The sequence below is a fragment of the Gymnogyps californianus genome, chromosome Z (assembly GCF_018139145.2).
Source record: "Gymnogyps californianus isolate 813 chromosome Z, ASM1813914v2, whole genome shotgun sequence".
In the NCBI taxonomy this organism is placed as follows: Eukaryota; Metazoa; Chordata; class Aves; order Accipitriformes; family Cathartidae; genus Gymnogyps; species Gymnogyps californianus.
Genome location: NC_059500.1, coordinates 78,546,412 through 78,562,406, shown reverse-complemented (window position 1 = coordinate 78,562,406; position 15,995 = coordinate 78,546,412). Strand labels below are relative to the sequence as shown.

The 15,995-nt window shown below is 39.4% G+C and overlaps 1 protein-coding gene across 1 annotated transcript in view; it reads right to left on the bottom strand.

Moving 5' to 3' along the window:
* PIK3C3 (phosphatidylinositol 3-kinase catalytic subunit type 3) overlaps positions 1–15,612 on the bottom strand; it is a 77,605-nt gene extending 61,993 nt beyond the window's left edge. The window contains exons 1-6 of the mRNA XM_050913216.1: positions 15,511–15,612; positions 13,466–13,654; positions 12,803–12,946; positions 10,383–10,512; positions 4,316–4,402; positions 2,104–2,199 (exon numbers count right to left, since the gene is read on the bottom strand). Coding sequence (XP_050769173.1) covers positions 2,104–2,199; positions 4,316–4,402; positions 10,383–10,512; positions 12,803–12,946; positions 13,466–13,654; positions 15,511–15,578 — 714 coding nt within the window. The 5' untranslated portion in view covers positions 15,579–15,612. The remainder of the gene's footprint in view (positions 1–2,103; positions 2,200–4,315; positions 4,403–10,382; positions 10,513–12,802; positions 12,947–13,465; positions 13,655–15,510) is intronic.
* Positions 15,613–15,995: the final 383 nt, after the last annotated feature.

Here is a 15,995-nt window from a genome sequence, read left to right as displayed (position 1 = left end):
ATTTTTAGGAATGTCACTTTCAGCTATAAAAATACAAGAGCCATAAGGACACAAAGCCACATGGTAGCCATGCTCATCTGTTTGCACCTGTGAAAAGTACAGCACATTCTAATGTAAAAAGCTAATGGTTAGTAAAATGTTTCAATATTTTGATCATATTTCATTATGCTCTCCAGAAAAATATTTCCTTGATTTCCACAGAAGTAAATAACTTTATTTTGTTTCATGGAGGAATCTGACACATTGTAGGTTTCATTGTCATTTGTAACACAAGGGAGTATTGTAATTGTAAGGTCCTCTACAACAGCTGGTTCTAGAAGTGTATAGAAGCACTATGAAACAAGCTAAAGGCAAAAAGACTTGGAAAGGTAGGGAGAGGTCCCATTTTGTGGACTGTAGTTGATAAAGAAATGCTAAAGAGCTAACCTAGACATCTGCCTAAGGCACAGTTTCATCAAAATTACCAAAATTCACCAAAAACCTAAAAAAACCCCAAAACTAAAAAAACCCAAACAACTCCCCCCCCCGCAAAAATCACAAAAACCAAACCACCAATGAACAACTGCCCCCCCAATCAAAAAAAACCCAAACAAACAAAAAAACTCACACTAAAAAAAAAAAAAAAAAAACAAACACCACAAAATACCCCCCACTCCAAAACACCCCCCACAGATTTGCCTCAGACTGTGGGAGGAGACACTAAGTGCCAAGTGGAACTGGTGTTTCCTCCAGAAGCATTACAAAGGCAGCTACCACTATATGGGATATGTGGATAGAGCATGGACATCCACACGCATTATTTTCATATCATGTCTGCAAGACAGCTCTTACAAGGGCTTAGAAAATTTCTTAAACAGCCACTCATTTTTGTTAAGACTACAGCAATCTGAAAAACAACCTTAACAGCTTCTTTTACAGTGGCATCTCTGCTAAAATAAGTTTTAAGACTACTGTTGTTAATAGTTTCAGATATTCAATAACACCTTAATTCAAAGGCCTAGATTAATAGCATTTAAAGAGTTCTTTTTTCAAACATTCACAAGCTTTAACTTGCAACACATCATACAGTTGAGGCAGATTCTGATCTGTGCCTTCTCAGAATTTTTTTTGTGGAATCCTGCTTTTTGCAATTTAGTACTATGTTTTTCACTACCTTCTTCAAGAATCTTAAGTTAGATCACAGTTCTTCTGTCTAGATCAACTGGTAGTGTTGTCACATACATAGGAATACTTGTAATCTATTTTCCATTGTATTAACATTTTGTGTACTGAATTACAGATCTTTTTAAATTCTCAGAATAGATGCTGCTTAAAGTTAGCGCCTCTGATCTCAACAGGACTCCAGTCTCTACCTTCTTTCTCTTTCCCATAAAGCTGCATTATTCAGTAACTTTCTGACTTTATGAATCTAACCATGCTGAAAACTTTAAAAGGCAATTACTGACATTTTTTTTTTTAAACCAGATATACTGCTTTTTCTATTTCAGTGAGTCTTTCCACAATACACAGGTCCATAAAAGTACTGACAATGCCTTCCAACGCCACGCTGATGTCTGTTAAGCTCACTGTTAATTCTTCGTTCCATTAAATTTGAACTCATAAAAAACACTGAAGGCACTGCATTGGAGATCTGTTTTGTAAACAGGAAGAAAAGATGCAAGACATTCCAATCCAGAAGTCTTTTACTTAATTGACTTCCAAAGCATTTTCAGCATGAAAGACTAAACTCTGCAAAGTTTTAATAACTTATCTTTTATAAAGGTACCAATCAATACAGGTACATTTCTTCCTGATATAAGACATAATTTTACATACAGCTACTCTGAAAGTACTGCTGGATGACTGAAGGGACCATAAATCAAACAGTTTTTAATCACTCACACTTATTAAATTCTGTAATCTTGAACTGTATTACACGAATGATTGACTTCTGCAATCTTGTTGCATCTATACTATTTGATTTGTATGTACATAAACAGTTGCCACTGACAGCTGTCTGCTGCTATCCTGCAGCGGAATACTTCACCTCAGCAGAAAAACCCATCCATTTTAGGTGCATATGTTGCTTTTTAAAGAAGACCATAAAGCCTGCAAGGCACATACCTTTTCGTAGTAAACTATTCCATATTCTTTATCATCACACTTGACGCAACGGAATTCAATCATCAGGTACATAAAATTAGAACTCCGCTTCTCCCTCTGAGAAGAGAACCACCACAGATGTGTATCATACATTAAAGTGCATCAATCTTCAGCATTCTCAGTACAGCAATTACCCTACTTGCTTTGTGCTGTAACTGATTAATTAGATTATCAGTTGTTGTAGCAATTATTCAGTTAATCATTTCATAGCACTACTTGAGACCATATCACCTTCCTCCTGACATGCTTACTTCCTCACATTCCCACTTCATGATAAACATCCACATGTAACAGATAAAAATCACATTGTTTTCATCAGTGGCTTGCAGCTGTGGGCTAAAGGTCTGAAAAAAGGCAATGAAGAATAACCAGATGACAGCTGGGTTTTTTGTGTTTGCTTTTTTTTTTTTTCTTTTAAATCATTACACACAATTATGCATGTCAGAGTCAAAAACCGGAAGACACGAAAAAAAGAAAAATCACTTTTTTAGATAACATCATGAAAGAGACAAATTAAACTTGGACTACAAGATTAGATTTGCAGCTCATTCACTTTCAGAGGAAGATTTGCTCATGTACGCATTTTTGAAATGCTTTACCTAGAAAAAGTGCTTAGAATTTTAAAATCTAGGTGGGAAACAAGAAAGAAGTTATATGTACCCACCACCAGGAACATACATTTAACAAAAAAATAAGCATCCCCTTTAATAAAGAGCAACTCAAGTTCATTTCATGCATTAATAATGGATTGACTTTCCAGCACAGGCAAAGTGGTTCTGCATTTAAGGCACAGCTCAGGAATTTTTAGTTTCCTGTATTTTCACAGAAAGGGAAGAGGGAGGAAAAAAAAATTCATAAGGGTTTATAAAACCACAAATTTAAGTTCAGAAAGAATCTGATTCACAGAGGTCTAATTATAAAAAAGACAACAAAAATCTCACAGCACAAAGCAGAAGACAACATAGTTCCGTTCTGCAAGATGAGTATACTCAGTTAACAGTTTGGGGGTGATTTTGCTCAATGGGATTAACTCATTCAGCTATTTAACGACCAGATTTTTTTTTTTTTTTTAAGTGTTCATTCAAATCCTACAAGTGTTTTTCCTCAGAACCCAAAATCAAAAGCAATAAAGCTGAACAGGTCTAAAACCAAGGAACAGACTATATATCCAAAAAAGCTTCCCATCACAACCTAAATCCTAGAGTTAAGTTAGTCATACCTAACAGCATTTGTTCCAAGCTATTCCAAACTATTAATAAATTCTGTCTTCCATGATCAAGTTCACTTGAAGCTGAAAACTTAAGACAGCTCTCTATTCTGGCAGATGAAAAGCTGGACATGAGCTGGCAATGGGTGCTCGCAGCACAGAAAGCCAACTGCGTCCTGGGCTGCATCAAAAGAAGTGTGGCCAGCAGGTCGAGGGACGTGATTCTGCCCCTCCACTCCGCTCTGGTGAGATCCCACCTGGAGTACTGCATCCAGCTCTGGAATCCTCAGTACAAGGAAGACATGGACCTGTTGGAGCAAGTCCAGAGGGCGGCCGCAAAAATCATCAGAGGGTTGGAACACCTCTCCTATGAGAAAAGGCTGAGAGGTGGGGTTGTTCAGCCTGGAGAAGAGAAGGCTCCAGGGACACCTTATTGCGGCCTTTCAGTATTTAAAGGGGGCTTAGAAGAAAGATGGGGACAGAGTTTTTAGTAGGGCCTGTTGTGATAGGACAAGGGGTAATGGTTTTAAACTAAGAGAGGCAGATTCAGACTACATACAAGGAAGAAATTTTTTATGATGAGGGTGGCAAAACACTGGAACAGGTTGCCCAGAGAGGTGGTAGATGCCCCATCCCTGGGAACATTCAAGGTCAGGCTGGGCGAGGCTCCAAGCAACCTGATCTAGTTGAAGATGTCCCTGCTCACTGCCAGGGGGTTAGACTAGATGACCTTTAAAGGTCCCTTCCAACCCAAACCATTCTATGATTCTATGATTCTCATTATTGCCAAAGTAAAATCAACGTTGGAAGCTTAAAGAATTATTTTTCCTTTTATCATATACACTGGCAGTTGAAGAAAAATAAGACAAGTACTTAGAGTTAGTCTCCTAAGCAAGCAAAGGTTCCATATTAGCAAGATCCAAAAAAAAAAAAAAAAAATTACAAATCTGATGTACAATGACCTACCTCATTGATCATTTCTATTTCTCTAAAGGTCAGTCTGTCCAGCCAGTCCACTTTCACCATGTGACCTTGCCGATGAGACTTGGTGAGCTGCATGAAAAAACACAATGATAACATTTAAATTGCTCAGAGAAAGAAAAAGAACATCAAAGTTATAATTTAACAGAGACACTAACATGAAATCAGGGAAAAAAATAAAAGAACTGGAAAAAATGCTTGTACAGTACACATACAGTAGATCCTTGTAAACAGCTAAGCCATGCCATAAAAGTAATTCTACTATCTACAACACCAATCACAGCAAAAACCAAAACCACGTTCCAAGCACATTACCTTTGCCTTTTTAACATATTAAAAACAGGAACCTATTTTTTAAGCAAAGTCACACAACAAAGATATTTCATTTTGTGTTACTAAGTTTCATACAGTAAAACTTACCAAGCCAAACAAAAAGAAGGTATTTCAAAAACTATCCAAATCGAATAATTCTGCCCTTGTTAGCTTTACCTAAACAAGTTTTCAGACTGGGACTTACACATCGCAAAAGGTCAGTCGAAGACTTATAGCCAGTCACAGAGAGCTTGTTCTCCCTTTCTTTTTAGTCATCTGAAAAGTAGTTCAAATTTTACTCCTACATCTACATATTGCTGTAGTAACAGCAAGAAAGTTGAGTTGTTTAAAGGACTACCTAACAGTAAGAGTGGAAGAGAAGAGAAGTAAGATATGAGCCATACTACCTGTAGTTTCAGATGCACCGACACACAACAGTTCATGAAAAATTCAGCAGAAGACCACATAAATATGAAGAAGAATCATCTTTTCAGCTTCTAAGAAATCACAAGTGTTCCTCAAAAAATTAGTAACTCTTGCAGTATGCAAGAAGAGATGCAAAGGAACTAGAAGACATCAAGTTCTTCCATGTTTCAAAGAAATCAGTATCTATCTAGAAAATGGCTAGTGAAGAGACACTCAAAATTATTCCTATTAAGGGAAGGGTTACAACTAATATTTCATCAGCTTTGTTCTGCGGTCAACCTGCCCACCCATGAACATGTAAATCTGAACAGGCCATACAGTCACACTGATTGCCATTTCTTGTCCAGCTGACAGGCAATACGCAAAGAGACCTAGGAGAGCATATGAATGGAAGGTATTGTATGCAGGAGAACACAACAGCCGCCTACTTCTTCCACACAGAACTGGAAATAAGGTTACTACAAAAAAAGACACAGAAGACTTAAGACTTGCTATACACTGGGAGTTGTCTAGGTTGCACAGTTTGTCAGATACCTGCACTAGACTTTCAGTAGCTCACCACTATAAATAAAAAAAAAAAAAAAAAAAAAAATCACTGTGTAGAAAAAAAGGTTAAGAGTTTGCACCAGTAGTACTGTTTCATTATTCTCACTCAAATCCCCAGTAAACTGATGTCTTAGCAGTACAGGCACAAGTATTATTGCACACCAAGGATGACCTGGGCAAAATACAAACCCCATCATGACGTACTCTCAAAAGAGCATCACCTTCTTGCCCAGGTACAGATCCTGACTGATCTGGAGAGTACATACATGACAAACACGCAAGAAGCCAAGCTTCAGAAATTATGTAGAATCAAATAGCTTTTTACATCTCTTAGAAGCAATGCTGACTTAACAGGCAAATAATTGTCTAGTCTCCAAAAGACTGTAAACAGCCATTAAAACTATTAATGAATTGAAATTTCAGTGTTCTGCAGTCTCCCTGCAGGTGTTCTTATATCAGTGGAACTGATCTGTCAAAGATCAGCTGGTAAGCATTTATCCTTGCCTTTTAACACCTTGATCAACTGCCCCTTCATATCCAACCACACCAGACCATCTTGCTTGTTCACTTTCCACAAAGTGACTTCTTACTGTTTAAGACAAGTTCATTGTTTTTTTCTTCCTCTTATACACCTCCCCAGAGTTTAACTTGGTGTTATGGTCTAACAACACTTTGGATACTGCTTCCTACCTCTAAGCTGGAAACAAACCTCCTAATTAATTTAGTTTTCTTGGAAACAGTTTGTGTCAGAAAGTTGGAATACACTACAGCCCACACAATGGCCTCTGCACCCTCTCAAGATCTGAATTAAATTTTAAGGCAGATTACTTATGAAAGCAAGCGTGACATTTAGCTCTGAATGCCAATACTTGCTCATTTCACAAATATGTTATCTAATTCCACTTTTCTGATTCTTGGTTCCGACTAAGTCTACTAGAGATGAGGTTTAAAATTTTCCACTGAATATTAATCCTCAACTATAGTTATTGGCTCTACCAAAGTAAAGGACTAATCAAAAGCAGTCACAATTCAAAAAAGCAGTCAAAAAGCTATTAAGTTGGGAGGAAAATCCTGCCTTTTTTTTTTTTTTTTTTAAACTTATTTCCAGATTTGCTAGGAACTGGCCATTTCAAGCAGCACTAAATAGTAAATTAGCCATGAGCATCTGATGCCCTTTGTTCTGAACTTGTTCCATGAAACACAAAAACATAATCCGGTAACGACTATGAGATTGTTTGCTTAAAGCAGCTGATTCACCTAACATTTCTTTAAGCTCTTGACCACAGTATAGCTTGACAGAAGTAACAAGATTTTGATGCAAACTTTGGAAGACCACTGCAACTTCTAAGAATTAATTAACTTCATTCAGTATATAGTAGGGCCTTTTTTTCATTTGTTTTGTCTCCAGTAAGCTCTGGGACAGCTAATCTTCAGATTAGCTTCAATAAACTTCCGAAACTTACCAGTACAAAAGGAAAACGAAGGGCAGGGGGGGCAAAGTATAACCCTTAAGAACATTTCAGGATGCTGGATGTAACCAAAGCACAGAAACCCAGTCTTTGGGTTCTTTCAACTTATCAGTAGGATTGTAAAACAGGAGCACAATATAGTAATAATTTTTTGCTATCTTATGTTATATTCTGCAGCCAGTTCATCAAATTCTATCTCAGCAATATTACAGAGACAGAATGTGCCAGGACTGTACCAAGACTTGGCCTTTGCCTCATATGTGACTTTATAATATATTTCACAGGTAGAGAATGAGCAGCACACAGACCAGTTATAACCCAAAATGCTGCTTCAGGCAGGCTGGACTTCATCACTTAATGCATTCACAAATGTCCTACCTAGTTCACAGAAAAGGTCTTCTCATTCTCGGCAAGGAAGAAATTCCTTACCCTTACACGTCCACCATTTTAGCCACTTCTAAATTACTCCCTACTTTTTTTTTTATCTAACAAAAATATTTTTTCTTACTCAAGGTAGCCCTCTTATTTCCACTGCCTTAAACTAACGCATCAAAATTTTCAGAATACCACATATTCACATCCAGCATTGATACACAGATTTAGGATAGCACTTGTCAAAGCCTTGGCAAAAAAATGTTATTTAGATACCTCGGTCACAAATTCTTAGTTTGTTTTCTTGTTCACTGCACTAGAGAATAAAGAAAAAAGCCATTCTGTATGTTTTAGAGGAAAATTATTAATCTCTTAAACCTGCAAACCTCCCTTATAGAGAGGAAAAAGTCATAATACAGCAACTAGTTAGGCCTGCATACAAGACCCAGAAGATCTGTAGGCATATATATACACATGAAGAACCGTTCTTTTGGATTAATATTTAAAGCTTAAGAGAGAAGCTAGTGCATTCCCTTCAGGGAAAGAAGCATTCATCATCTGCTACTAAATAAGAGGCATTCCTTAGATACTATCTCACTGTTGTTATTATCTAATTTCATTCAGCCAGCAGAAGGTGTGAGGGAAATGAATGGATCAAAAAGAACTTAAGAGTACTTTTTGTTTAAGTAGAATAAATTAACACACCACTCATGGGAGAAATATCTTAATGTCATTAATATTCGAGCATGCTAAGGTATTCCACACTCATACCATTAATATTCCTTAGTACAGGAAAAATCTGCATTCACAATGACTCCCAGGATGCAAAGCCATGGCTTTTTCATCAGTAACAATTTTACAAGCAACATTCATGTGTTTTGTAAGAGCACAACCATATGGCGCCTCAACATGAAATGAGAGACTTACCATAGCATCAATTATTTAAGGTAAAAGGATGCAACTCCTCCAGTAGCCAGTCACTGATTTGATACAAATTCCCTATAATAATAATAATAAATACTATACACATACACACACACAAACTCAGAAGCATGTTAAGAAAATAAAAAGTTATCTTTTAAATGGAGAAAAGGTCCTTCACCAAGCTCTTCTCAAAAGTTACTTATTATCTGGAGGACTCTGATTTAGCCTCTGGTATCAGACATCGATCAACAGCATGACACTTTTAAATGATATGTTTGTCCAATAAACAGAAAAAAAACCAAACTAAGAATAACAAAGTCCGCACAAACTCATCCTGTATTTAATTAGCCCTACTCCTCTTATCTATATTTAAATATACCTTCACATACAGTAGCATCAGGAGGCATTCAGCAACTGATGAGTAAGTCACAGAAAAACGGAAGCTGACTGTGCTCAAACAATGGCTCTTTAGGAATGATACATCACAAGAACCTCATCTGCTGTGTAAACAGCTGTGCAAATGAAAGCTCTCATAGACACACTACCCAGAAACCCTATTCACTTCGCTAGCATCTGATGGTAAAATGTTTTTATAAATGAACACAACAAAATATTAGTGAAAACACTCTCATCTTTCAGAAATTAGTATCTCCCAAAACAGCTTTCAGAAGAGAAGAATGGTGGCAGTGATGTTACTAGCTTCTTATTAGCCATTAACTAGAACTCTCAATTGGGATGTGAAAGGAGAATTCCCTCCTCTTCCTCACAGGCTTTGAGCCCTCATCTCCCATATGCCAAAAGAACAGGCTAGAACAGACCCAGGTATTTTAAGACTGAAATACTCTACATTATTTGTATTTCTTGAGCTAGAGAGCATAAGGGAGCGAAGAGGAGAAGACACACTGGTAGGGTACGGTCATGCTGGCATAACAGAACTAACATGAAAGAGAAGGCCTACATGCTAAAACCCTTTCTCAGAGACCCACTGCCTACATCATGTAACTATTCCATGAACTATAAACAAGCCTTGATATTTAGTGTCTGTCTACAGAGCTTCCTTAGGCTAGAGGGGATTTATTCTACTATGATCGAGAAATGGGTCACCACCACTGGCAAAAAGCTTTACCGAGTCTTCCATTATAAATTCAAGGTGAACTAGACTAATAAAAGAGAGACCTTAAATTAAAGTTAGTTTATTGCTGTGATAAATCTCCAGATGAGAAAATGGATGTATTTACGCCATTGGACCTATCTTTCACTAGGAGTTGCACAAAGGTGAGGATGAAAACTAGGAGACCAAGATTCAGAAGAAAGTACACTAAGTGGGTTGAGCGATTTGGCAAGCTTGGGGTAAGCTTACCTGAAGAATTAGAGAGATCAGCTAGTAAAACAGTTCAAGAACTAACATTTACTGATCAGTTTCAGAAGTAGTTTGGATGGCAAAAATACGCTCTGCCATCAAGCTGGGAGAAGAAAATACTAATATACACACGCATTCATGAGCTTAAATGAATGAAACTTTGGTTAATTTTTGCAGTTCTACTCAAATTCTTTCTAACATAGAGGTATGTCATATGTATCTGAACACTACACCAGACAGCCTTAAATCTACAGGATGGCTACTGAAAGAAACTAGACTGTCCTCACAAGTTACTGTTAGGAGCTGCTCTTACTGAACCTGATGGAATTTTGGCTTCAAGCATCTTCAAGGCATGTTCACATTTTCATTCTTTACAAAAAACTAGGATGTTAAGTTGTTACAACAGAATGTTATGGATATTAAAAGGTATTTATATGTCCTTTTTTAAAAAATACTTCAGAAGCAAATGAGTATGATCATTTGTATAAATCCTGTGAAATAGCTAAACAATCAAAGGAAGACAGCTTTCACATCAGAAAACAACATGAGAAGTCTGACTTCATTAAAGCCTCTCTTCTTTTCACTCCAGTGAAAGTGCAAACTTTTCACGTATATCTTAAAGGTTACTTGCTATTGCCATTACCTTTGCCAAGCGGCTCATTTGATCTTCAGAGACTGTGCTGCTGGTTCTCCCAGGAGTTCTGGTGGGCTCTGAGCCATCAGCTTCTACGTTGGGCCAGACTTTCAAATCATGCATTCCTTGGCGAAACATACTGCAGGGAAAAATGCAGAATCGCTTCAGTAAATTCAAAATAATACAGCTGTCGGGAATCAAAGTACAGCAGCAGCTGCAAGAAAATGAAGTAGCTTCCTTTGCCAAACCTACAAACATGCACTGCCACGCATAATTTAACTGAACTGCAGAAGTGCCTTGCACCTTGTGCCCTCTACGGCCTTCATTTTTATTGGCACACGGAGTTTAGAAGAAAATGAGTAAGTCTGAGATAAGTTATTTGGCAAGTGGAAGAAAAATAGGTAATTCCCAAAGTCAGTGGGGTGGTACAAATGCAAACTGAGGACAGAGCTTGACCTTCACCGTTTTATTATTCGTAACGAAGCAGAAAGTATTCCTCTTGACTTGCAAATTATAATACTGACTTTAGGTCTGTCAGTCTGAAAAAAAATTCAACTAGAAAACTACCTAAGTTTCATTTGAAGGTCAACTGATACAAAGCAGCCTTCTGAGCTGTCAAATACAAAAAAAAAACCACCCACACACCCAAAAACCAAAAAACAAACCACCACCAGCCAAAAAAACCCACACCCTACACAATCCTCAACACACCATTTTCTCCATCTATGCTTGAAATTGAATTGGTAATTGGAACCGTGCAGTGAACAGAACTTTGCAGGGTAACTGACCAGATCTTTTCTCTGCAAAACCCTGCTTCCCTTGCATATTTGTGCTGATCCACCTATAAAAGATGCCCCAAGAAATCAAGTGCGTTACTTTTGCCAATAAGAGCTGATCACTGAACTCTAACAATTTCAGGTAAATACAACTGGAAGGCACACTTTAAAAAGTTAACCATTAAAATGAGAAATACCAACTAGAAGGACCATTTGACCTTCAATTTACACATCACTTTGTGGAATACTACTACACAGGTTTCCACTTATAAGGAAATACAAAATTCCAAAAGTATTTGTTGCTTTCTGTCCATCTACTTCCGCCAGGCCCCCCACGCTGGAAATAAAAGTAAATTTCATTTATAAACGGTATCTTTTTCCAGGAACTATGCTCTAATGCTTTAAAAACTACCAGAAGTCTTTGGGGCACAGTCCAATTGATCCAGTTCAATTTTCTGCCCTAAAACAATGCCAGTCTTTTTGTCAAAGCAGTATCTTCAACGACAGAGACACAACCTCTCTCTACAGTCATTTTTGGCATTCAAGTATCACTAGAACAGCTTTTCTAATGCTAACTTAAACTTTTCCTGCACTTCTATTTAGCCTTATTACTTCTTATCCACTGACAAGACAAAAAAAGGCTATTTCTCCCGATTTTCCAATGCTACCTACACACTGGAAAAGTGTTCCTATAGTCTCTTCTTCAGCCTCACTAGTCTTTACTCCTTCTCCATCACACCTATTTGCTAGACAATCAACAATATGGACTCCCTTAGACTCCCAGTAGTCAGCAACTTGCTTAAAGTCAGTTATATAGAACTGAACATATCCCAGCTGAGTGGACGAGTATGGAGAAGGAGGATACAACATTGTCCCTGATGCATGTACTTGTAGACTGTTCATATATTCAATGTTGTTCACACATTTCACAAGAGCATCATGATGCTGAATCATGCAAAACTTAAGATGCACTCTAAACCCTGAATTTTTTCCTCTGTTTTCCTGGGCCGCTGCTCCCTATTCTGTATTTGACTACAATCAATTGCAAAAAGTACCAGTGCCTCATGCTTTTCTTTAAACTGCATCCTATTTTTTTTTTCAGCCCCCTTTGCACTTAGTCAAGATCCTTTTGATGTATTGTCACCTTCCAGCACACCTGTAATCCTTCCCAGCTTAGTGTTATCATCCACAAACTTACTAAACTCACCCTCTACTGGATCACAGATTACTAATTTTGAAAACTCCTGATTTACTGAATTACACTTTATTCCTCACAAATAATACTGCACTAACAGCCCAATTGCAAGCCAGTTAAATCAATTATGTTAAGTAACCAGTACTGGCATCCATGCATTACAAAAGTATAAATATGAAGTGATTTCAGCATTTGCTACCTTAAAATCCAAGCTTACAGATCAAAAAAAAAAAAGCCTAAATTTTGGTGTTATACAAGAGAAGACTTTTTTACAACACTGTAGCATGTATGAAGTTACACTCAGGATGAAATAAATCATCTATGTATCTGATTTTTCAAACATGGAACTGTTAACTTGGTTTAAAAAAATTAAAAAAAAAAAATCTCTTGTAACCACTGCTACCTCACTATTCACAAGTGAGCTTCAAATCTGTACCATAGAAGAAAAAGCAGTATACCCATATTTCCCAAAGAGCGAGACTGTTGTTCCTCCCACAGGAACTGCTTTACCAGGTCCATATACATCCCAGATGGTCAGAGCCACCTGTGCATTGCGAGGCAAGTCTGGGTACTTCACAGGCAGTTTCAGCCATTCATTCCAGCTGCAGAGAAACACTTTTTATTAGTCATAAAGCTTTAGAATTCAAGTTACTCTGTATTAGTTTATACAACCCAGATTCTCCTTAGAATATGAATTTCTAAGGGCAGATGGGCTACTTTCCTCTGGGCTTTAACCATTCAAATACTTGTCTTGAGCATGATTAAAAGGCTGGAGATCAAAGGAAAAATACTCCAGGTTGATGACTAAGTACCAAAGATCAGTCTGTCCAGTAAACAGTATGAAAGTGTGCTAGTCCAGGCCCCAGAAGTTATTTAAGTAGTGAGCCATGCCCAAACACACAAGTAACAATTTTATTACTTACCCATTACACAAAAAGGTTGGTTTTGTGCTGTCAGGGCAACACTTAATAACCATACAGAGACTTGAAGAAACATAAGTTATTTGAAAAAGACAACAGAAAAAAAAAATCTTCTTGACAGAAATAAAAAACATAGAATTATTTATATAGCTTGATGCCCCAGTAACTAAGAGGAATATGAAATAAAAGGCAGTCACTTACTTCCATCTAGTGCTAAAAGCTTTGTAGGAAGTTCTAACTGGAAGAGCAAGAGGCTTCCCTTCTGCAAACACCTGACAAGTTACATACAAGTCAGAGCAAGTCTCTTGATACAGTCCTGAGAACTTCAGCATTGGATCTTCTAAGAGAGCTTTGTAACTCTTCTGTTCTCTCTTCCCTTCCAGACTTCCTCTATGTGGGGAGGGAAAAAAAGAAAAAAAAAAAAAAAAAAAAGGAGTGGAGAGGAAAAGAATAAATAAACCAAAATTTATTTTATCCACAGTAAAAATCCTATTCTATTTCCATAGCTTATATTTAGATTACCCAGTACTGAGGCTATCCTCACTTTGCATTACTAGCCGGTAGTGAAATCCAAATATTAGAGGGGAACTCAGGATGTGAACTGATGAACAAATACAGAATTTATTGCTATACTGATTTGGGGGGAGCGGGGAAGAGTAGGGAAGGGAAGAATTACTTGTTTGTCTTTTCAATGGAGATAACTTCTTCTAGTACAACCTATAGATTCTCAGACAGCATCAAACGAGGCACCCTAAGAAGGGCAACAATGAGATGACATATGCTGCTAATATTAAAAAAAACAAAACAAACATCAGATTACATGTGTTCCAAATACTATTTTGGGGGGGGGGGGGGGAACACATGGTAAGAGCCGCCTTATTTTTAAGCTGTATGAAACCGTATGAAATGTGAAACGTATGACTGGCTTTGGATGCCAGTCACCTTTCAAATCAACAACAAATCAAAGCTCAACTAAGCAGACTGTTCAAATCAAACTTGATTAAAGCCCTGCAACAATTTGCAGAATGCTAGTGTCAGAGTAAATTGATGGAATTTCTCAGGCCTTAGCTATACCATAATGAAAACAACCACACGTATTAAAAATCTGACTGTGGATGCACATGTGAAAACAAAAAAGGAATTGTGGTGGTGATGGGAAAACACGCAAGACCAATCTTCCAGCAAACAAAAATCTATCAGTACCACAAAACCACTTCAGAGTAGATGAACAAGTTTCTTGCAAGAAACTAGCACAGCACATTCCAGGATGACATACACTCTGATGCACAAAAAAACCCCTAGTTATAGTTTTATCTGGCAGAATGAATTAGCAAAGAGGACACATGCATCTGACTTCAGATACCATCTTCCATTCAGTAGTTAAACAACCTCCAAATAAGCCTCTCCAAGTTAGTTTTCCAAAAAAGTGCAATATACCTTAATGTAGCAACATTAGGTATACTACATTTTAGAGCCAGCCACGTCCCTCCTACACAAATGTAAACATCCCATTGCTGTGATGCAGAAAAATCCCAAACATAAAAACTAAAAAATGAACAAGCAAATACATCAGCATGTGATAATACCAGCTTCAACAAGTGTGCTTGCATATATACTCAGTTAGGAACATACTTACATGTTGCAGCACCTGGATCTGCCTACAACAACGAACCAGACTAAGAGCAACTTGCTTTCAAAGGCGTACACAAACAAGTAGGAAAAAGTGTCGCCAGTTTATCTCCTTCCCCTAACGCTGAGGAGCGAGCTGTGACACCAGCAGGTGAAAGGTTATCAGAGACATTAGCGCTGAACTGACAATCAATCTTTGCCTTAAAGCACCGCCTTGCACTACAGGACCTAAGGCCACGAACGTCTGTAATGCGTTCAGAGCAAAGCTTGCAACCTTGGCCCTGCTGCCGCCCCGGCCCCTTGCCCGTCCCCTCCCCGCGGCACCGCTCGGCGGCGGGGGACGCTGACAGGGACGCGGCCGCGCTGCCTCCGCCCGCCCGGGAGCCCCGAGGGAAACAGGCGGCGGCGGCGGCGGCATCCAGGAGGGACCGAGCCAGCACCGCCGCGTAACCGGACTCCCGCGGGGAAGCCAGGCTTCGGGACCCAGCGCAGCTCCGGTGAGCGGGCGGGCAGCCCAGCCTCCCCCAAGCCGGCAGGGGCCAGGCCGCTTCCCACACAGCCCCGGCCGCCCGCGGCGGGGCAAGGGGAGGCTGCAAGCCCCGGTCCCCAGCACTCACATCTTCAGCTGCACGTTGATGTCCAGGTCGCAGCTATAAACATAATAAAGCTTCTCGGTCTCGCCCATGGCTGCCGCCCGTCCCCGCCCGCCGCCTCAGCGGCGACCGAGCCCTCCACCACAACAGCCCGCGGGCACGAGCGCCGGCCGGCCCGCCGCCTGGGCCCCGCGCACCGCCTCGCTCTGAGCATGCGCCGCCGCCGCCATCTTGCTTAAGGGAGGAAGGAGCGGGGACGCCACCGCCTCACGCTGTAACGGCCCTTTACCAAGATGGCCGCCAGCCTGTCAGCCGAGTGGACGGCCCCAAGATGGTTGCGCCCGCGTCTCCCTCGCCGCCATGGCTGCCGCTGACTGTGCGGTACGCAAGATGGCCGCTTCCATGAGAGGCATGGCAAGATGGCTGCTGCGCCAGCTGGGTGCGAGATGGCTGCCTGTGGCAGCTGAAGGTGGCGAGCTGGGCCGCGCGGTAGCTGCCACCAGAGTGGT